At 34.9% G+C, this 23,286-nt stretch overlaps 1 protein-coding gene across 2 annotated transcripts in view; it reads left to right on the top strand.

Moving 5' to 3' along the window:
- Positions 1-23,286, top strand: part of ZZZ3 (zinc finger, ZZ-type containing 3) — a 68,895-nt gene that overhangs the window by 28,864 nt on the left and 16,745 nt on the right. For both annotated transcript variants that reach the window (XM_012722583.1, XM_012722584.1), the window contains exon 4: positions 240-1,792. In XM_012722583.1, coding sequence (XP_012578037.1) covers positions 291-1,792 — 1,502 coding nt within the window. In that variant the 5' untranslated portion in view covers positions 240-290. The remainder of the gene's footprint in view (positions 1-239; positions 1,793-23,286) is intronic.

The raw sequence follows: 23,286 nt of genomic DNA, 5'->3' as shown, positions 1-23,286 counted from the left end.
GATAGTAACAGCTATCCTAATTTTGAGGCTTAAGTGAATTAGTGTATGTAAAGCATGTAGGACAATTCCTGGAACATGAAATATAATGTAATTGTTAGCCATTATTCCATTTTTTGGAAATGTTTAAAAAGTTCTATCACATAATTAATATTGACTGTATAGGATTAAAATTAGAGCTTTCTTTTGTTTTAGGTGTATTAACTATTACCTTTTCTCATATTTTGTTTACATTTTTGAAGGTTTCCCCATGAGTGGATCATGATGACCGTATTGTAGGGACTTGCCATAGTATGGCTGCTTCCCGATCTACTCGTGTTACAAGATCAACAGTGGGGTTAAACGGCTTGGATGAATCTTTTTGTGGTAGAACTTTAAGGAATCGTAGTATTGCTCATCCTGAAGAAGTATCTTCTCATTCTCAAGTACGATCAAGATCACCAAAGAAGAGACCAGACCCTGTGCAAATTCAGAAAGGAAGTAATGGAAGAACTGCTGATTTAAAACAGCAGAGTACTCGAGAATCATGGGTAAGCCCTAGGAAAAGAGGACTTTCTTCTTCAGAAAAAGATAACATAGAAAGGCAAGCGGTAGAAAATTGTGAGAGAAGGCAAACAGAACCTGTTTCACCAGTTCTGAAAAGAATTAAACGTTGCCTTAGATCTGAAGCACCAAACAGTTCAGAAGAAGATTCACCTGTAAAATCAGACAAGGAGTCAGTAGAACAAAGGAGTACAGTAGTGGACAATGATGCAGATTTTCAAGGGACTAAACGAGCTTGTCGATGTCTTATACTGGATGATTGTGAGAAAAGGGAAGTTAAAAAGGTGAATGTCAGTGAGGAAGGGTCACTTAATTCTGCAGTAGTTGAAGAAATCACAGGCTACTTGACTGTCAATGGTGTTGATGATAGTGATTCAACGGTTATAAACTGTGATGACTGTCAGCCTGATGGGAACACTAAACAAAATAGCACTGGTTCCTATGTGTTACCGGAGAAATCAGTGGCTGAAAATGGGGATTCGGATACTCACACGTCAATGTTCCTTGATAATAGGAAGGAAGACAGTTGTGTAGACCATAACGTGCCTTGCACAAATTCAGAAGTGCAGGTCAAGTTGGAGGACCACAAAGTAGTAACTGCCTGCCTACCTGTGGAACATGCTAATCAGCTGACTACTGAGCCAGCTACAGGTCCCTTTTCTGAAATTCAGTCATCTGTAAGGGATTCTGAGGAGGAAGTAGATGTGGTGGGAGATAGCAGTGCCTCAAAAGAACAGTATAATGAAAGCACCAGTAACGTCCTGGACACCAGTATTGAGAGTCTGCCAATCTCCAGAGATACAGAACCATCTTCTGTTGTAGACTGTGTTTCGACTCAAATCATGTCTTTATCAGAACCTCAAGAACATCGATACACTTTGAGAACTTCACCACGAAGGGCGGCCCTTACCAGAAGTAGTCCCAGTAAAAACAGTTCTCCTTGCAGAGAAAATGGACAATTTGAGGAGAATAATCTTAGCCCCAATGAAACAAATGCAACTGTTATTAATAATATAAACGAGTCCCCCACAAATCCTGAGGAAATTTCTCAGAATGGAAAAGGGATATGTTGTGACTCTGAAAATTACGGCAATGAAGGACTAAGTAAGCCACCCTCAGAGACAAGACTCAATATTGGACATTTACCATCTGCCAAAGAGAGTGCCAATCCGCACATTGCAGAAGAGGAAGATGATGATCCTGATGTTTATTACTTTGAATCAGATCATGTGGCACTGAAACACAACAAAGAGTATGTGTAATATGGTAACCATGAATTCTGCTTTGTTTATTAGTCCACAAGTATTCAGTATCCATAAATATTCACTTTTATTACAGCTAAAATTAATGCTTTAGTGGAAATTTTAGGTTTGATAGTGATTTTCTCAATTCTTAAAAAAATTATGCAAAAAAAGGGTACTAAAACTCAACTTTATTACCTTCTTTAGTGACAGAAGTTTTCAAGTTTTGCTATTTCATGCATTTCAGTTAGAGAAGACCATATGGAAACATGGTTGATTGGGTTTTTGTTTCTTAAGCTTTACTACTGAGGTAATTTATTGAATATAAACATCCTTAGTTATCACAGTGTATTTTGATTTATAATCCTAGAGTTTTTTCAAGTGTCTGTGCCTTCCAGATAGTGTTGAACAATTAATGATTGCTTAGCAGTCATCCAGATAAGGTAAAAGATTTACTTTTAGCTCGCCTATATCTAATTTTCAGTTAAACCTTTTTTTCTTTTTTGGTTAGAAAAATCTTGATTTAATGAAACTGTTGCTGTTAATACGGTGGTAGCTAGCTATACATTTTAGTTCGCAGATTAACAAGAATTAGTCTCCTGGCCTCCTGGCCCTCTCTGGTGGCTCAAGGGGTTAGGATGCAGCACTGCAAGCTGCTGCAGCTGCTTCAGTGTGGATTCGATCCCCGGTCCCCAGGTGATCCACATAGTGAGGCAGACCTCTCCTTATCCACCCACTGTTACCCTCAGCAGTGTATTTCAGTGATCTGCCTGTTCTGCTCTCCACTCTGTCTCTGGTGAAGCCTCTCACCACCCCTGTGCCTCTGGCTTGTACCCCAGTTCTGTATGAATAAATAAATCTTAAAAAAAAAATTTAGTCTCCTATAGTTTACACAAAACATTAGAAAGTTTTTTCCTGATTATAAATTATAAGGGGAGATTGTATCTTAAAGTTTTTTCAGTTCTTAACCGTTGTGATAAAGGCATTTTAGTGTTGAAATTTACAGTTTTGCTTAGATTTAAAAAAAAAATACTCTGGGTAGTATTTACAAGTAAATTGAAACTGTGTCTAAATAATCCTAAAAGGAACTGTTAACAGTGCTAGCAGTAATATATACATATCAACAGTATTGAAATAAAGACATACCTACATTAAAACTTCTTAATTTCTATGCAGTAGACTTTTGAATTACCAACAAATTCAGGTTATATTGGCTTCATCTAACTGGATTTGAAGGACATTTGTAATGCTTGTTTGGTGAAAGTTTCCAGACGCTGATATGATTCAGATCAAAGTATCAACTCTTGGTGATGGGACATTTTTAGCCATGTTGTTATTGATGGTTTGGGTTTGTAAATGATAGCATAGGTCACTTTTCTGAATATTTTCATTTCTTTTCTTTATAAATAGTATTTTAATATTGGATTTACTAGAGGTCATTTCACTGACTTACTTTGCTTATTTATTTTATATCATTGTTAGCATTTTCTGTTATTTGAAATATTTGAAGTCCAGTTGGATGTAAAAAATGTTTCATAAGTAATATTTTTAAAATTTGAGATAAGTTGAGTTCCTACTGTTAATGTATCAGTTTTTGAATGTAGAGTTGTTTATCTGCAAATCACAGAAGCAGAGCATTATGTCTTGGGGATATAACAGGAACTCAAGAAATGTGCATTTGGGCTAAATTATATCCAATTTATTTTATTATTTGCCTCTCTTTTATTGTTTCCTTGGCAAAAAGAGATGCTCTTTTAAGGTTTAGCTGGTTACTGATGATGGCAAGTCTTGTCCTATTAATTTGTTCCAATAGTTTTAGTAAGAATTTTATAGGGTGATGTACCTATAAAGATAGTAATCTTTCTAACATTTAAAGAATAATATTCCACTATCCATAGCCTTTGGGAATGGGAGCAGTATAATTTCTTGTGTTAGTTGGGGTATACAGAATCCTTTGGAATTTGGTGGTTGACTTAATAAGACAGTGTTACCAATTAATGCCTCATTTGGTGACTTTGGATGAAAAAAAATCACGCCTTTATACCTTTTTGCCTTACTCTAAATCTTTTGAAGATAGAACCTTTCGAGACTTTTAGCTTTTTTGTTCTTCAAAGGAAAGAAGTAGAGAAAAGTGGGATGAAAAGAGAGCAACATGCCTATTAGCATTTTGGTTAGAGATGATTTAAGGAAACTCAGGAGTGTTGTTTATGTTGGATGTAATCTCTTCCAATAAAGTTCCTATCCTATGCTTTTTCTTTAGAGTTAAGGGTTGTTTGGATATAATTTTGACTTTTTTTTTTTTTAAAAGAATGTATTTAATGCATACAACAACTGGGACACAGGCCAGAGGTGCGTTGGGTGAGAGGATTCACACAAAGATAGAGTGGGGAACAGAACAGGTACATTGAAGTGCACTGCTGAGGGGAGCAGCAGGTGAAGCATGAGTGGTCTGTCTGTGCCATGTGGGTCACCTCCCTAGGCAGGGATGGGACTCCTGCTACATTGGCTGTGGATAGCTTCACAGTGCTGTGCTTTAACCCCTTGTGCCACCAGGGAGGGCCCAATTTTGGCTCTTTTACCCAAATAATTGTCATTAAAAATAACCTATTTTTAAGTCTGAAGTAAATTTTTGGCAGTTTGAAAATACCGTTAAAAGGCACTTGGGATACATGGATTATTACCCGCTTGTTTACATGTATGTACACACATACCCAGTGAAATATGCTCTCTTCTTATACAGGAAAAGTTTTCCAGATAGAATAATAACCTTTTGAAATGGGAATTGGGCATTGCCTAGCCTACCTGAGTATTTATACCAGTACAGAATGAGTACTTCTTGACAGCCATTTTATAAACAGCCAATTTATAGAAAACACTGAGGATAGTATAGTTCTTTACCTGGAGCTAGGCGAATGTAGCTCTTACTTATTTCACTTGTGACCTTTTCTAAAATAACATACTATTTAATCAGCAGTCTTCTAGGATTTTACTTATAATTATCCATCTTGTTTATAAGGATATCACAAGTAGGATCATCACTTGTAAAAATCCAAAAAGATTTATATGTAGAGTCTTAAAGCTGAGTCCTGGCAATTAGAACATAGACTAGAGAAATTTATTTGCAGATATTCTGGGTACTTACTCCCTTTCTTATCTAAATGCCATCCCTTTTCTCCCCACACAGTGTACTTTTATATAGTTTCCCAAATAGAGAAATGCCTGAGAAGCAAGGAAATAGTGTGCTTTTTCTCAGACAAGAATCCAGCTTTGAGTTATTTTACTAGATATGCCTTCTAGTATTCAAGATTGATTATTTCTGTTAAATTGGTAGATAATACCTAGTGAATTCCTTTTTGGCTTAAATAATTGGATGGACCGAGATCATGTACTTAACCGTGGATTGATGTTTTGCTGGATTTGAGTCAGAAGCACTGAAACTGATATCCAAGATTTAAAATTCTGCACTACAAAGAGCAGAAATGGAATATTATAGGTCAAAGGTTCTAGGTTTTAATTTTCAAGTTTTTCTTCTGATTAAAAGGTATTACTGGAAAATAAATTTTGAAACAAAAATATCATTTAGACAGGTGCCTCTGAATTCTTAAGTATGTAAGAATACTTAAATAAATTTGTTTGATAGGCCATAGGTAAATTTAATTGCTGGATCTTATAACCTTTCATGAACACATATAGAGGGTAAAAAGCCAGATTTAGGCTTTCTAGATTCTTGAGGTCTTGCAAAAGATTAACTCATTGGTAATTTTTTTAATGTTTGTACCAAGTTCTAAGTTTATGACACTGTAAGAATAAGATAATTACTGATTCTTAAGAATACTGTTTCTGTACTGTCCAGATGAAGATCTTATTTTCAAGCCATATTAGTGAACATTTAAAAGAATTGTAGTTTAAAAGTTGTTTCTCTGAAGACATTTCCTAAATAAGATACATTACACCCTACTTGAAATGAATTCTGTGATAATTTCAATTTCAAATGCTACACAGAGAAAAAAAAACATCAGTTATATAGATTCAATTTTGCCAAAGTGGTTTCTTTCAAGGGACTAGAAAACTCGCAAGACTAGGGATAAATTTACATAGAAAGCACTAGAGGAGGCATGCTGGGGTGAAATAATTTTAAATTTGTAATGTAGTAATATACTTCATAATTTATAAACCAGTTTCATCTATTTTCTCATGTGACACCTACAACAAAGTGGAGGTAGACAGCATAGGTGATGCCCTGTGCCCTAACTCTTAAGGCCTTAGGTTATTTACTAAATGTCATGAATTAGTGGTAGAATGTTAGAACTTCCATCTTCTACAACTTAAATTACTCTTGGGTACCTCGTCCTTTAAGGACTTACTCCATGGACTTCTGGACTTCTAGGTTGAGAACTCTCATGGAGTAGATCTTGGATACTTAGTTTTCAAAATGCTAAGCTGTATAACTATAGTAGTGATGATCCGGTTTTACCTGTCAGAAAACCACATTATAGGTAAGTAATTACTGAATAAAATGATTTTGTGTTTTAAAAACTAATTTGTTACTTTGAGAAAAAAAACTGCCATGTACAACTAGGGAAATAAAACTACACCTCTAACTTGATTTTAAATAGAAGGTTTGGGTAATTTGCAAAAAAAAAAATACTTTGGAGAGGGTAGAGTTAGATTCAGTTAGGTAGATGTATTAATGTTAGAGGTTTACTAAGGAAGACTCATGCTTGGTTTGTCTATTCTCATTAGAAAGGTTTGTTTAGAGATGATTGGGAAGAGAGATAAAACTACCTTAATATAGTGTTTTTTTTTTTTTTTGTTTTTTTACACAAGCTTTGACTAATGAAAATATTCAGAGAATTCATTGTCTTTCCCTTTGGAAAAATGTTTCTAAAAGTTATCTTCTATAATTCAAGTAATTTGTAGTCAAGTATAATGTAACCTTTCTTCTTTATTTAGGACCTCCTTTGTTGACAGGTTATGTAGCAGTACTCTTCTGATACCATTGCCAGAATAGGTCTATTTTGTCTGTTAAATGCTTTAGGTTTCTCTACCTTTTTTTTTTTTTTTAAATATTTATGCATACAAGAATGGTACAGGCCAGAAAAGCAGGGGAGTGAGAGGATTCACCAGCGACAGAGTGGGGAACACAACAGGCAGATTGACTGAAATACCCTGCTGAGGAGAGCAGTGTGTGGGACAGGAGAGGTCTGCTGTGTCTTGTGGGTCAGCTTCCTGGCCAGAGGTTGAACTTGTGCTGCAGTATCTGTGAATACCTTCATAGTGCTGAGACTTCACCCCTTGCACCACCATGCAGGTCATTTTGATTTTTATGTTCTAATAATTTGGCTTCTTTTCTTAGTTATACAACTTCTTAGACTCGTCATTTCTTCATTTATGTTGACTTTCATCAGTCACTTGTGCTGTTAGTGATAACTTCTGTCTCAAATAACTCAGTCTTGTTATTGATAACTTTTTATTCTGTTTGAACTTGGTACACAGAATGACCAAATTTGTCAAAATTCTATGTCATGATTCTTTAGTGATGCAGAGGAATGCATCTGTGCATTCAAGAAGAATGCACAGATGAGCATTACTGTCCAGATTGTTTTATAATTTATTCATTCTTGTATTGACTGATAGCATTGTATTTATTTTAGAAGTTATAGGCTCAAACCTGGAATAAGCATTTCGCCCATATCCAAGTCTCAGTAATTCTTATATGCTCCATTGGGCTCCCTCCCAATGGAGCCACCTTCATCTTCTGGTTGCCTTGATTTTATAAGACAATCAAGGGTTTGTTATTGGTTTGTTGTTTTCCTAACCCTTTGTTTTGTTTTACTGTGTTCCATATGCTTGTTGGCCATCTGCATTTCCTCTTTGGAGAAGTGTCTTTTTAGCTCTTCTGCCCTTTCTTTGATGGGGTTGTTTATTTTTGTTGAGTTTCATCAGTTCTGCGTATATTTTTGTGATCAGTCCTTTATCACTACTTTTGTGTTAGAAAATGTTTTCCCAGTTAGTGGGCTGTCTGTCTGAAGAATGGAGTACTGAAACATGTAACAATGTGGATGAGTCTTAAAAACTTTATGCTAAGTGAAAGAAATAAGACATTACAGATGACATTTTAGGATGTTACAGGAAATGTCCAGAATAAGCAAATTCATAGAGGCAGAAGGCAGAATAATGGTTGTCAGGGACTGAGGGAGGCAGAATAGAGGGACTGACTGATAGATATAGATTTCCTTCTCGGGTGATAATGTGAAACTAGATAGTGGTGGTGGTTGCACAACATTGTAATGTGCTAAATGCCATTTGGTTATACACTTCAAAATGTTAAAAATAGTACATTTTATGTAAATTTTAGCACAATAAAAAAGAATTTAAAACATGTGTGGTGGCAGGGAGGTATATGCTTACCAGGAGATGCTTGAGCATCTACTGGGAGATAGGGAAAAAATGCTACTGATATTTATTTTTCCTCATTCTTGAAAATTTCTGGGATTACTTGCATATATGTATAATTACTAATAAATACAGTATATTTATATATACATATAAGTATGCATATTGGAAGCATAGAGTACAACTTTTATTTTTTAACAAGAGGTGATACATCTGAAAAATATGGGAACCATTGTTTTTAACAAGGTAAAGGCAATTACTGACCAGTCATTTATTTAGTATTACAGGAATTTCCAAAGCTATTACCACATTTTCTGTGGAAGTAAACAAGCATTAAGATCCTCGCAGTATATTTAAGGAAATTACAGGCTCAGCTAATATTCACTTAAGAGTACTGAAAATAACTTTGGTGTCATCTTTTATAATTGGACTGGTGTTTTAAGTAATCTGGGAAATTAGAGACTTGATAATATTCTTTATATTGGGGAGCTGTGAAGCCAATAATTCCAAATGATATTAAGTGCAAATACTAGGTATTTAAACAGAAAGCCACTGTTTTGGGAAAGCAATAATTTCTGCAAGGGCAGGGATCGGAAGCAAATGTGGCAAATTAATGAGTATTTTAATTCAAGAGATAAATTTTTAATAAGATAAAAAAACTCACTATTGATAAATATATATATATATATAGGCTTTGTAAAAGCCTTTGGGAAAGCTACATGTTACTAAGATTATTTTTACTTTTTAATCATTCTTTTTACTGCATGGTTAAAAAGAAATATTAGCCAGTTTAATGGGCTCTTCAAAAAACAAAAATTACATAATGGTTATTATGTAACTATAAGGTTGTACTATTGATTAGTTAAGTTTTATTAAAAAGCAAAAATAAGCAGAGCATTTTTTCACCTTACATGTATCAGCATTTTCTGGGACTCAACCATGATTGCTTAAAATGTTTTTAGAACTAGGGCCCTCCTTGGTGATGCAGCGGATTGTACTGCTGCAAAGCTAAGCTAAGCCAAGCCAAGCCAAGCTGTGGCCACTTCAGTGCAAGTTCGATCCCTGTCCTGGAGGTGACCCACATGGCATGGCAGACCTCTCCTGTCTTGCTCACTGCTCCCCTCAGCAGTGTACTTTGTTAATCTGCCTGTTCTGCTCCCCACTGTGTCTCTGATGAATCCTCTCACTGCCCCTGGGGTACAGAAATGGCTGTACACCATTTCTGTATGCATAACTAAATCTTAAAAAAAAAATGTTTTTAGAACTAAACTTGTAAAACAGTTTGTAGGATATCCTCAGTGGCAAATATTTTTAAAAGATATGTACTGTTTCCTAGGGTTTTTAATCAAGTTTGATGTGGGTATGTGTAACATGGAGAAATATATTATTTGTTTCAAAAAGGAAACCATAAATAATGAAACTGAAGCCTTTTCCTCCTCCTATTGATTGAATTAGCTGTAACTCCTAAACTTGGCTCTGAGGAATATGAGAACAGCACCATCCTCATTTTGTCAACACAGCAAGCATATAGCACTTAGCACAGAGGGGAGTGATTGTTGATTGTGAGTTTCCTGGAGCAAGGCACCAAATTTATTGTCCCTGATGTAGCTTCTAAACATTTATTTAATTGTTGCCATTGTTGGTGATGATCTAGAATATTTTGTGGATTTTTCCCTTTTCATTTTTTGTATCATAGTAAGAATTTTTTGAAATCATTCTGTTAATAACCATCCTCTTCAATGATTTTATATAGTTTGGCGTTGTTGATTTTGAGTAACTCCTGATCATTCACTGTAATGATGGTGGTGTCAGTTTTTTGTTAGAAGTCTTCCTTTAATTGTTTGGACTGCTGATCATCACTTGTTAAACAAAGGAGAATCGGTAGCCACTGGGGCTGGAGGCCATTGGCTCCTGGATACCTCTGCTACCTTTGCTAGGTGGTGTTGTCTGGATTCCTGTCACCCCATTAATGTTTGTCTGAAGAATGAGTGTGCTTTTTAATGTTTGTTTCACTATTCTTAGAGGTGGATTATAACTGGTCCTTGCTCGTGGCTAGACCCTGAGGATCTATTTTGATATGAGGTTAGGTAAGCATGAATATTGTATGGAGTTTGGAACTATAGTTACAAGAGTACTCTGGACTCTTGGGTTCTTTTGTTAAAACTCTCATGAGTTATACATCTAGTGCTCTGTTATCTTTACCTCTTCACTACTTTAGGATGAAGATGCAGTGTTTATAAATTGATTAAATAATGAATGACTAGAGTATGTCAGGGTTCGTTGTAATGGCAGTCAAGTCCCAGGAGCAGAAATAGCAGAACTATTTTTCTAATCACCCATTCAATTTAGCCTGGCTTTTTTGCAGGTATAGGTATGGCAAAATTCTTTGTTTACTGTTAATGACCTACAAGCCAAGAATTACTCCAGTACTTTATAATTTCTGTAATGATAATTGTTTCAGAGATTGTATTAACCCTCTCAATCGTGGTTAGACCAAGTTGTAAAAACCTTGACCAGAAAAGATGAGTTCATGGTTGTATTTCACAGGTGATAACTTTGGCAGAGTTACTTACTACTTACTCTGTATTTCCTAGCTCTCAGGTGAAGCATATTTCTTGTCCTTCATTCTTTGTAAAAGCTTAAAAAAATGATCATTGTTTCAGTCTATGTAACAATCCTTAAGGTTATGTTAGTCTAATTTATAATTTCTAAACTACCCCATGATGCAACTATAAAACTTCTTTAAATGGACTAAATTTTTTAAAAATAAACAATAGTTTATTTTTACATGTTTTGTGCATTTTTCCGTCCTTGTGTTTCCCATCACCAAATCACCCATGTGCCATCACCATTAAATTTACTTAGTTTTTTAGCATAATTTTAGATTTAGAGAAAAATTAAGTGTAAGGACAGTGGCTCCAGTTTCCTCTATTTAGTGCGACATTTTTATAATAAAGTGATACAGTATTAACTATTAGTCAACTAATATTTAATTGCTATTACATATTAATTATTTAACATGCAAATTATAATTAATATATATGACCTGTTATATGTAAAATTATATATAATTACATGTTTGGGGGAAGGTTTTCTTTTGTCAAAGTAGAGACAAATATAAAGTGTTAGACATCATCCTTTGAAGGTCAGTGTGATAAGCACTTATGAAATATTAATTACAGCTGTGAGAAGAAGTGCCAATAGGGCTTCCACGTCCTATCCAGTCTGGTATTGAAAAATTGTTTATTTCACGTAAACTAACATTTTAGTTAAACTGATCCAACTAAGATTCAAAAATGATCCTTTCAACATTTTGTGTTGTGAAATTTATTGTGAACCTAACATTCTGACTTTATAATGTGTAACTATTACAAGAGACTAAAATTGCAAATAACTGCTTTGAGAATCTTGCATAGTTTATATTTTGCCTTGATATTTTATCAGTGTTTTAAACTTCATTTGAAAAGAACTGTCAGTACTTTTAAAATTCGATAAATACTATATGCTTTCGGTGAATTCAAGAATTCTGGTGCTTGATACTTTAATTTTTTATTCCTGGGATGGCAGAAATAAGACATTTGACTTGAAATACTATTTTTGAATTAAAAAAGAAACTCTTTGAAGCAGTGGTTCATAAACTTTATAGGAATTTTACCTTGTTTAAAATGTAGATTCTTGGGCTCACAGATTACTTTAGTCAATTTACTTTATCATGCATTTTTGGGAATTTGAATGCAGGTCACTTTGAGAAACTTTACATTTATCTTAAGAGTCCCTTGACCCTGTATTTTGTGGAATGGAAGTGAAATATCTTTTCTGCAGAGAAAGGCAATATTGAGAGAAATATGGCTATAGTAGAGATGTCCTTAAGAACATCATCATTTCTTTGCTCTAAAATAAGCTATTGAACTCTTTCAGGCTTCTAGAGGACCTCTGCTAATATGCAATGTAATTGGTGATGACAGTAGTTTTTAGCTGCTATATTCAGAGTTCTAATTATAGTTGCCTTGAAGATAGAGTGGAAAAAAAAACAGTGATCTATTAATCATGCTTGTAAACATATAAAGAATGATTGCTTATAGATGTATTGCATCTATTTTGATTTACTAGTTTCTTAAGTGTAGGGAACTATTTGTCACTGGCACTGTGATTTGGGACTCCAGAGTTGTAGACCTTTTCTTAAAGCTGGTGTTTCAGTGCAGTAGATCCTTTACAATCAGCAAACATGCACTCTGTATCCACTGAGTCTACTGTAGGCTCGACTAAGATTTGGTCGTTTAAGAGAAACATTTTAACATTGCATTGTCTTGCAATTTTTACCCAGTCATTTGTATTTTAGACATGCCTTAGTGCCATCAGTTCTTCCTACCACTTTGTTCCCTTTTGCCACTGAACTCATGTCTGCATTATCAGTTAAATTATTCAGTTATCGGGCCCTCCCTGGTGGCGCAGTGGGTTAAAGCACTGCACTGGGAAGCTTAAGCCACTTCCGGGTGAGTTCGATTCCCGCCTGCCCCGGAGGAGCTCCATATGGCGTGGCAGACCTCTCCTGGCCCTCCCTCTGCTCCCCTCAGCAGTGTGCTTCATCGATCTGCCTGTTCTGCTCCCCACTCTGTTCCTGGTGAATCCTCTCACCCTCCACATCTCTGGCCTGTACCCCGGTTCTGTATAAATAAATAAATCTTTAAAAAAAAAATTATTCAGTTATCTTGAGGGCATTTATGAATCTATTTTTTCTTTAATATTTGGGATGTGATTGTAATGTTATGTGCATGCTTGTTGCTTTCCTTCCCAAGAAAGTGGATTAGGGTAGATTAGTAACTGTCAATTATCAAATACATAGAATTATCAAATACTTAGAAGAAAGTTTTTTACTCCCTTAACAAAACATTGCTTTTTCTATGATTGTTTTTAATCTGTCCTTGTTTCCTTTCCTCACCTGATTTATATTCCCTAGTTTTTAAGTCCATAGCTTTCTTATCAACATATTTTTTGTCCTCTCTCCCATTGTTTTTCCTTTTGTTATTTACTGCAGAAGAAAAGTCACACATTTCTGCATGTTAGAGCTGCTGTAAATTCCTAGTTTACAGCTACAGTGGAGTGCTTCTCAGGTTCCCTCTACCTTTCTTACTTTTTGATCAGCTTTTTCTTTATCATTTTTTGTAAGGAAAATTTCGAGAGAGGTCTCCTTCACCACCTTTGGTTCCTTTGACTGATCTAATAATAAATTGACACTTGAGAAGTTAGCAAGACAAAAGAGAAACAATTTCTTGTTCATAGTGAACTACCAAAACAGCAGTTTATATAATTTTTAAACAAGCTGTAAATTTGTGAAAAACACACAAAAGAAATTTCTTAAGTGTTTTGTTTTGTACAATTAATTTAGTAAGCTGGGCAGATCTTGATTTTATAACTCAGACTCTTATCTCTGGTATCTCTCCAACTTATTGCTGGGAGGGTACCTTTTACAGAGAATTATATCCTGCTCTCAGGGAGAACAGAGAGGAGGACGAGACAATTCCTGTTTTTAGAATTTTAGAAGCAAGGGAGGAGACCGGATATATTAATTTGCTGACTGTTTCTTTAATGTAAAATAATTGTAATGCTCCTTAGGCATAGCTTGGGCAGCCTGATCTGGGGCCTGACACAATTTTAAATATTTTTTACTCTCATTAAGCTACCAGACATTCACTCCATGGATGACCTGGTTTTCTACTTCATGAGAAAATAGAAGGCAACAGAGCAGAACTACCGCAGTCAAAATCTTGCCACATATTTTTTTGCATCTGCACCCATCTTTTGTGTGAGAGAGTATAGAGCCTATTGATTATACTCTTGGGACTCAGAGAAGCTTACATAGCTTCAGATTAACCACTTAAAATGTCGGGCAAGTTATGTAGCCTTCTTGAAGATTTATTTCCTCATCTATAAAAGAAAAGTACTAATGCATATATAGCCAGCTGTGGGTTGTAAAGGCTTTGCATAGTATTTTACAGGTCCTAAATTTTAAGTACAAAGAGATGATGATGTTGATGATAAAAAAAAAACAATGTTTAAATAAGTGGAGAAGGGATCTTTTTCCTGCCAGAAGCTAAGTATTCTACCAGTGAAGTAGGTCCAGTCTTCTCTGATCTTTTTTTAAGAGACCTTGCTCTGTTACTACCCTCTACTGATTTTCCAGAGTCAGCCTTCTTTGTGTGTACTTTCCCACCTGCATTTAAGCATGTTTAAGTCTTTCCTGCTTTAAAAAATCATTTTTAGATATCCTGTATACTCTTGCAACTATTATACTGCTTAGTTTTCCCCCTTCACAAATAGCATTTCTTGATTGGCATGATTTTACTTTCTCTTTCTACTTTACCTTTCACTCATTCCTAAGTATTAATTGAAATCTAGCTTTGACCTCCAGCAATTTGCTGGAGTGGCTTACTGGTGATTTTGTTGTCTGAAAGTCAGTGGCCATACCTCAGTGTTTTGACTTTTGTTTTTTCATTAGAATTTAAATTTGTAGGATCACCTTTTGCAACACTTTTTTCTGCCTTTATGATATGTTACTTTTGTCTAATCAGTTACTGGGTGATGGGTTTATGGGTTTTGTAGTGCTTATCTCATAAATCTGTGAAATTACTTCACTTTTCTAATTCTATCCCCACTACTTTAAACAGTCTGTCTTCTCCTTGGTAGTTCCAAGGATTCAAGAATCTTGCTTCACTCTATTTTTACTGATTCATACCAATCGTGTTTTTTTGTTTGTTTTGTTTTTTTGGTTTTAGGTACTGTACTTTGCCTAGAAGTATTTCTGCATAATGTCCTTTTTGCTTGAAACAATCCTTGAACTGTGATACAATTTTGCTGTTTGTTTTTAGCACTTTCTAGTCCTTCATAATACTTCAGGCCTCATCTATGTTTTCTGCCCCAGCCTTAGAAATTGGCTGTCTTTTTCAAGGAATCTTCATTCCATTTTTGGCCAGATGGTATTAGAAACCAGTATTTGGGTAGTATGTGTGTTTACTGCTACTGGATGTTATTATTTATTTAGCTGTCTCAGCTGTCAGAGAAAAAAAATACGTGAATATATACTACCTTGTGGTGAATGTATGCATATATAAAAATAACTATTCTTATACTAAAGTAAATATGAGTTCATACTTAATATGAATTCCTATCTCTAATCTGCTGTATTGCTAAATGACCATTCTAGATCCCCTTGCTTAAGCTCTATTACCAGCACTGACAAATCTGACTGCTCACCACCTGCATATTTGTTTAATTCCATTATATATGTTTAACAATATTAGAACTGTTAACTCTTCATGGGAAATGACTGTCAACTAGTACTTAATGCTATGTATAGTTTCCTTTGCCTTTAGTCTTAGAGATTCCACTCACTGCCAAAGTTAACTGGATCAGGAAGACCTTTCTATGGTGAGGTTGTTTCATACAATTGGGATGTAGTCAGTGCCTCTTGACACAGCCTTCTAAATTATTTTTAACACATTTCATTTTAAAACATTAAGGTTCATTCTCTGTTTTCAAATTTTATGGGTTATGTACCCTTTTACAGTATCACACAAAATAATTTTACTGGTATTAACAAAATCCCCCGTGCTTGTGTATTGAACTTTCTCACCTTCCCTTACATTTCTGAGAACTACTGACCTATTTACTGTCTCTGTAGCTTCATCCTTATAAAAGATCATATATTGGAATCATACTTTTTCATATTGAAATAATCATTTTTTTTTAAAGATTTATTTATTTATTCATACAGAACCGGGGTACAGGTCAGAGATGCGGAGGGTGAGAGGATTCACCAGAGACAGAGTGGGGTACAGAACAGGCAGGTCAATGAAGTACACTGCTGAGAGGAGCAGTGGGCGGGTCAGGAGAGGTCTGCCATGCCATGTGGTCTCCTCCAGGGCAGGCGGGAATCGAACTCGTCCGGAAGTGACTTAAGCTTCTTAGTGCAGTGCTTTAACCCGCTGTGCCACCAGGGAGGGCCTGAAATAATCATTTTTAAAATGTTTTTTCCTAGTATCCTTAGAAACTTTGTCTTGGAATGATCTTGATGGAAGTCTAGTTCAGACTTAGACCTAAGACACCTTTCTCTACAGTATCTTTTGATATTGTTTGTTCATTATCTGTTTGAACTTATGTAGTGACAGAGAACTCACTACTATGTTAAGTCTTTTCTTATGTTAAGCCTCAGATTCCTCCCTAGAATTTCTACTCAAGATGTGAATTTGACTTTGGAATGATTTGGAACAGATCTATTCTTTACATAGCAGACTCATATTGGGGTTTTTTTTTTTAACACCCCCATAGATTTTTCTTTTTAATTTCTCAAAGGATCTCATTATCTAGAATGCAGTTTAATGCTATTTTACCATCTAAATTTCTTTTAGCTTTTCTGTTCTTCAGAATCCTATCTGGTTAACAATTTCTAGGTATTCTATGTTAATATGATGTTGAGGAAGTAACTTTATCTACCAATTACATAGCTTTCGATGCGGTCTCCATTGCTATTTTCATCTCTCAAGTTTGTTTTATATATTATATTAGCTCTTCAGATGCAAAAGTTTGCTTATATCATAATTGTTTGACTTGTAGTTGAACATTAGTGCCTTATAGTGATACTACTTTATGCAGCCCATACTTCAGAATAGAGTATGAAGTGTTGTTGTTTTTAATAAATATCATAATTGTTTGACTTGTAGTTGAACATTAGTGCCTTATAGTGATACTACTTTATGCAGCCCATACTTCAGAATAGAGTATGAAGTGTTGTTGTTTTTAATAAATACATGCTCAGCTTCTACTTCCAAAGGATTCTGGAAGTAGAAAATGATTTTAGAGACTTACTTTGTTTAAAGAGGAAACTGAAGGCCTGATAGATGGCTAGTAGGTTTGATCTTAACCATATTTTGTCAGAATGGAATACAAATCTTTTGGTCCAATCCAATCTATAGCTCTTTCTAGTAATCTCAAGTCTTCCGTGTGTTCATTTTACCCTTATGTTGTATTTATTAACACTATCACTTTTCTCTCACTTAACCTCCTTTTGTTTTACCTTGCATTATTCTGCCTGGATTATATTAACTTTTCCTTTTCCTGTGAAAACCACACTTTTTTTTGGATTCAAGTGGGATTTTACCACTTTTATGAATTACTACTTGGCTTTCCTAGGAGTGATCACTTTGTTTATATCATGTTTCTGTGCTCGTCATGGCTAATCAAATTTTATGTATGTGTTTCTCATACACTATATTAAACATGATGATTCTTGCAAATTTTAGGAATTGACTAGGAATTTTATAAACGTTGTTTTTGAATATTTAGACATTTGTCAGTGTACACATATTGTAATTATCTTTAAGGGGTAGGATTGCTTGTTTATACTTGTATCCTTCAGAGTAGCTAAGGACACTTTATACAATTAAATGTGCTTGATAAATGTTTGAATGAGTCATATACATACCAGCCACTTTATACTTTAATCTAACAGTTGAACTTGCAATGATTAGGCTTACAATTTTTTGTGCGTGTCTAGGCAAGATCATGCCATCCTAAGTTGTCTAGTTATTTAATAGGTCAATTCTAGATTTTCTACATATATTTAAAATCATCTTGTCCAATATTTTAGCTTTATTGGTATTTTATGTAGTGACTTTTTGTCTACAATATTTCCTATCCTCTGCTTCATGTCATCCATGTATTTGGTAAGTATGCCTTTTATTTATCCATATTAATTTTAAGTGTTGAGAAGGGTTGAGACTTACGTACATGAAGAACTCACAAAATAGCATACATACTATTAAGTCAGTGTTCTGTATATAGTGATTTAACCACTGGAAAGTCACCCATCCAAATAACTATTCAGCTCATTTTCTTTTGCAGGTTCTGTTTGTTTTCTTCTTTGAAGCACTTTTATGTCTCTTTAACCATATTTACTATTAGATTACATTAAGGAAATAGACAAATGGCTTTATCATGGTGACATAATAAGAGAGATAAGACATATATTTTAAAAACTAGACGAGGTGTACCTAAACATCCTGCCTTCAACAAGAATACTATTCACTGAATAGTATTCATTGGAATTCACCTTTGGAATTCCAATCCCTTCATAAACTACAGCCATTATATTTCTGGGAATCTCTTTTTGAAAGTAACCCATGAGAGAAAGTGATTCATACATTATAAGACACTGAAGTAGAGGACACAGCTCTTAGATCTTTTCAGATACCTTCCTGAGAGCATTAATTTGGCATTCTTGCTGTGAACAGAGCATATAAACTCAGGTCTCAAATACGATTCTGTATAAGAAAAACAGTGACAATGCTACATTTACATATACAGTATAAAGTTAACATTCTTATAACTCAGGAAGAGTTCATAGTAATACAATGAGTTAATAATGGGAAACCAGAGTCAAGCAAGTATCTTGTAATTCTGGAGTGTTTCACTTTGAAAAAAGCTTTTGCAATTATTTAAATGGTTCTTCTTACTGTATAACCAAGAAAGCTAAGGGCCAAGGCCCTGTTAATTATTTGTCCAGGATCTTGAACCTGGACTTCTGTGTGCATCTTAAATAAATTTCTAAAAGAGTGAATGATTACTCTGTAGCATTTATTTTCCTGTAAACGTTTTTTCCTTAAAAAATTGTGTAATATCTCAAAAACAATGAAATGTTTATATGTAACTACACAATAATTATGAAATCAAACATTCCCTATAATTGTTTAGCTGTAATGTAGGTTAAGAAATAAAACATTGACAGCACTCCAGAATTCCCATGTGAATACTCAGTTGTGTGCCATTCCTCTTCAAAGAGATAAGCACTATCTTTTGTGAAAATCATTCTTTGCTGCTTTAAAAGGTTCTACAATCTATGTTTGTATCCCTAAGCAATAAAGTTTAGTTTAGTTTTTGAACCATAATATGTACCTTTTTGTTACTATGTTTATGATAGTGATTTGTGTTACTATAAATAAATACAGTAAGATATGACTTAGGGATATGTTTTGAGAAAAGTATCATTAGGTGATTTCCTGTCTTTGTGAATATCATAGAGTATAATTACATAAACTCATATGATATGCCTGCTACACATCTAGGCTAACTGTTCTAGACTGTTGGGGCCACCATCATTTATGTGGTCTGTTCTTGATTAAATACATAGCTAAGCAGTGCATGATTTAGATAAATTTTTTTTTTGTTACTGTATGGTATTCCACCATGGATCTATGATGTAGTTTATCCATTCTGCTTAAATGTATATTTGGATTGTTTCTGGCTTGGGGTTATCATGATAAACCTGCTGCTATAAATACATATCTCCAGTGTGTATTCCAGATTGTCTTGAATTTATATACATTCATAGTATGGGTCTTGGGATATGTGTATCTTTAGTCTTACTAGTTCATTGCAAGCAAGTATTTTTTTCTACTCAGTTTTATCTACTTCCTGTTCACCCTTGTTTCTAGGGTGCTGCCCTTTAGGGTCACAGATAAGAGTATAGGCTTGTTTGTGAGTCTCTACCATTGGTAGACCCTAGTCTCTAACTTAGATCTTTCATTTTAAGCTATCATTTTAAACTATCAAAAATACTGCTTTGTCTTTCAGTCTCTCTGAATCAGTAAATTGCTCCAGGGCAAAAATGCCCCAAAGCATGTTTAAATTTTTTGGTTTCCATCCTTTTCATAGATCTTTACCTGGTGACCGATATCATGATTCTCTTAGCTCTCTGATAATTTTGAAGGCTTAAAAAAATTATTTTTAGCTTGTCTTCACTTAAGAGTTTGATCTGAATTTGTCTCATCTATAATTTCCAGGAGAAGAAATTTTGTTCCCATTGAATTTTGGGTTTTAATAAAATTTTAATTTGTTTTATTTTCAAAGCCACATAGTTTTTATAATTTCCCATTGCTACTTTCATAGCTCACCTTTATTCTTTGTGTCTTGCTTTCTTGTGTGTTTGATGATTTAAAAATATATATATATATATTTATTTATTTATGCATATAAAGAGCTGAGATATAGCTATGCCAGAGGTATGTTTGTCGCGGTAGTGAGAGGATTAACCAGAAATAGATTGGGGAGTATACCAGGCGAATTGACTGAAATACACTGCAGAGGGGAGTAGTGAGCGAGACAGCTGTCTGCTGCACCATGTGGGTTAGCTCCTTGATTGGCCAGCGATCGATCGAACTCTTGCTGTGGTGGCTGCAGATAACTTCATAGTGCTGAGACTTAACCCCTTGCACTAGCAGGGAGGCCCCCGTGTTTGATAATTTTTAAATGTGTGCTGCTTCCTTTCTTTGGAAAATTATTTATGGGTTATCTTTTGATATCTAGGGTGAAAATGTATGCTTCAGAGAGAATTGCATTTGCTACTATGGGTATCTTGGTGGGGAATAAGGTGTTTACACCTCTGGAACAACTTCTTTAATCTACAGTCATGGTTTAACTGTTTTTCAGCTAACCGTGTATTATGACTTGTGTAGTAAATTTGTATAAAACTGTGTTAACAACTTTTTATGGTTGAAGCTTAATAGGAGAAGGCCTCCTATTGGAGTATTTGTCTTGATTCCCTTGTTTGCTCTCCTTTGGCCAAGTGAAATAACAGAAAATTGGGCTCAGGCTTACAGTTCTGTACCTTACTGGCTCTTCCATGCTTTACAAGTAAATAGGACATTCTTTTTTAACTTGTTCTTAATTCAGAACTCAGAATCTGAGGTATTTGCTTCTATTTAACCAAAATATCTTAAAGAGCTTTTTGATTATCCTCTGATAACTTAGGGATTTTCATAGGAGGTGAGTGGGAGGACATCTGTGAATTGTTGAACTTGTAGTTTCTATAAAATCAGCATGTAAAAACCATTCATAAGGGAGAGAAAGTATGGTATACAGCCTCCTGTTTTGCCAAGTAGATTTTTTTCAGGGTGAATTCTACTCACATAATAATTTCTGTGCAAACCTGTATATGCCTAGTGAGCCCAGTATTTTGCAGACAGTAGAAATACCACACTTAACTGAAACAATGGTATAGTTAGGGAAAATTGAGGCATTTGTCTCCCAAGTTTTAAACTGGTAAATACTAGAAGGGAATATGTTACTGTGTAAAATGGTCAGATGAACTGACCATTTATTTTAATATATTTATTTATTTTATATATGTTTTTATTCAATTGGAAATGTAATTCCACATGTATCTTGCTCTTAAATTCTCTGGTACATGAATCTGTGCTTGTATGCACATGTATACACCTGTGAAAACTGATGATCACTTTTTTTATATCTCGTTCCCTTTTCTTTGAGGAGTTGAATGACATGTATTTGTTCTGTCACCTCCCTATTTTTTTTCCTCACTTAAAAGTCATTGTTGAATTAAAGTCAGTGTACAAGCTCTTCTTTCCTAGTAGCAAAGTGTAAGTAGTGACTAGCTTCTTTGTTACTCAATTTTTTTTTAAGATTTATTTATTTATTCATACAGAACTGGGGTACAGGCCAGAGATGCAGAGGGTGAGAGGATTCACCAGTGTTACTCAATTTTTTAATAAGAATTTTAAAATTGGTAAGCCCAAATAATATTATGATAAACATTTGTTTACCGATTAGCTAGTTATGAGTTGTTGACAACTTTTTGTGATATTTGTTCTCTTCTCCTTTCCTCTCATCCTTTCTGCTACACCTTATAGTAGCATCATTTTTCCCCTGAATCATTTAAAAGTATGTTTTATGTTCATCATCCTTATACTTCAGTATATACTTCCTTAAAACAAGTCATTCTTCTGCATAACTATAACCTTAAGTACTTTATATTCCAGCAGTTTGACATTGATGCAGTGAAATGATATAATTCATAATCTATATTTCAGTTTTTCTGCTTTCCTCTCCAGTGTACTTAACAGCTGTGAACACCCCTTGGGATCTAATGTAAGATTGGGCATTACATTTGGTTGTTATGTCCCCATTCTTTAATCTAGAGCCGGACCTAGTAAACTTTTCCTTAAACAGCCAGAGAATAAATATTTTAGAGTTTGGAAATCATATGGTTTTTATTGTAGCTGTTGTACTCTGATTTTAGTTAGAAAACAACCACAGGCATTATTTAAACAGATGAGTATAGTTATGTTCCAATAACACTTAATAAAAACAGGCAGACCATGAGTTTCTTCCCAGTGTTAGTAACTGTGGCACTTTCTAGCTTTGCTCTTTTCCATATTACCCGAGTTTTACTTGTGCTTTATTGTTAATTGTGTTTATAGCAGTTTGCTAAAGTTTAATAGATGTACAGTTGTTTTTATATTGATGATAAAGAAGTGTGACAACTCATTCGTAAAATATGGGTCAATTATATTACTAAGATACCATGACAACTAGTGGGGTGGAAGCTCATCAAGTGGTAATAAAGCGGTTAATAGTATTGAGGAGCAGAGATTATAGTCCCTACCTACTACCATCACCCTCGACTGAATCGGGTGTGCCTGCTTGACAGAAACCCTGGCACAGGCAGGGTTTGTACACCTCAAACAGAGGAGACAGTGAAAGTGAGTTTAGACTTTAACTTCTGTAACTTAATCTAAGAATGACTTAGTACTACCTTTGCTTTCTAACTTTAAAATGAACCATCTGTAACTTGAGAGGAATTCTTTAAAAGTTTTTACCTTAATTATTAAACATTTCATTGGGGACTAAGTAACAAGGGACTTGAGAAAAAGAATTAAGTATGCTTTTAGTAAGAGTCAGTATACATTCTGATGAAAAAGAACTTTTGTCCATTCAAAAGATATATGTTGAACATTTATATGCTGGGAAATATATTGCACACTAGATTAAAAAAACAAAACAGGGGCCCTCCCTGGTGGCTCAGCGGGTTAAAGTACTGCACTAAGAAGCTTAAGCCAATTCCGCATGCATGAGTTCGATCCTGCGTGCCCCGGAGGAGATCCACATGGGAGGAGATCCCCATGGCGTGGCAGACCTCTCCTGACCCACCCGCTGCTCCCCTCAGCAGTGTACTTTGTCCATCTCCTGTTCTGCTCCCCACTCTGTTCCTGGTGAATCCTCTCACCCTCCGCATCTCTGGCCTGTACCCCAGTTCTGT

This window comes from Condylura cristata, unplaced genomic scaffold, assembly GCF_000260355.1.
Source record: "Condylura cristata isolate star-nosed mole 26May11 unplaced genomic scaffold, ConCri1.0 scaffold00008, whole genome shotgun sequence".
Lineage (NCBI taxonomy): Eukaryota > Metazoa > Chordata > Mammalia > Eulipotyphla > Talpidae > Condylura > Condylura cristata.
This window is presented reverse-complemented; position numbering and strand designations above follow the sequence as displayed.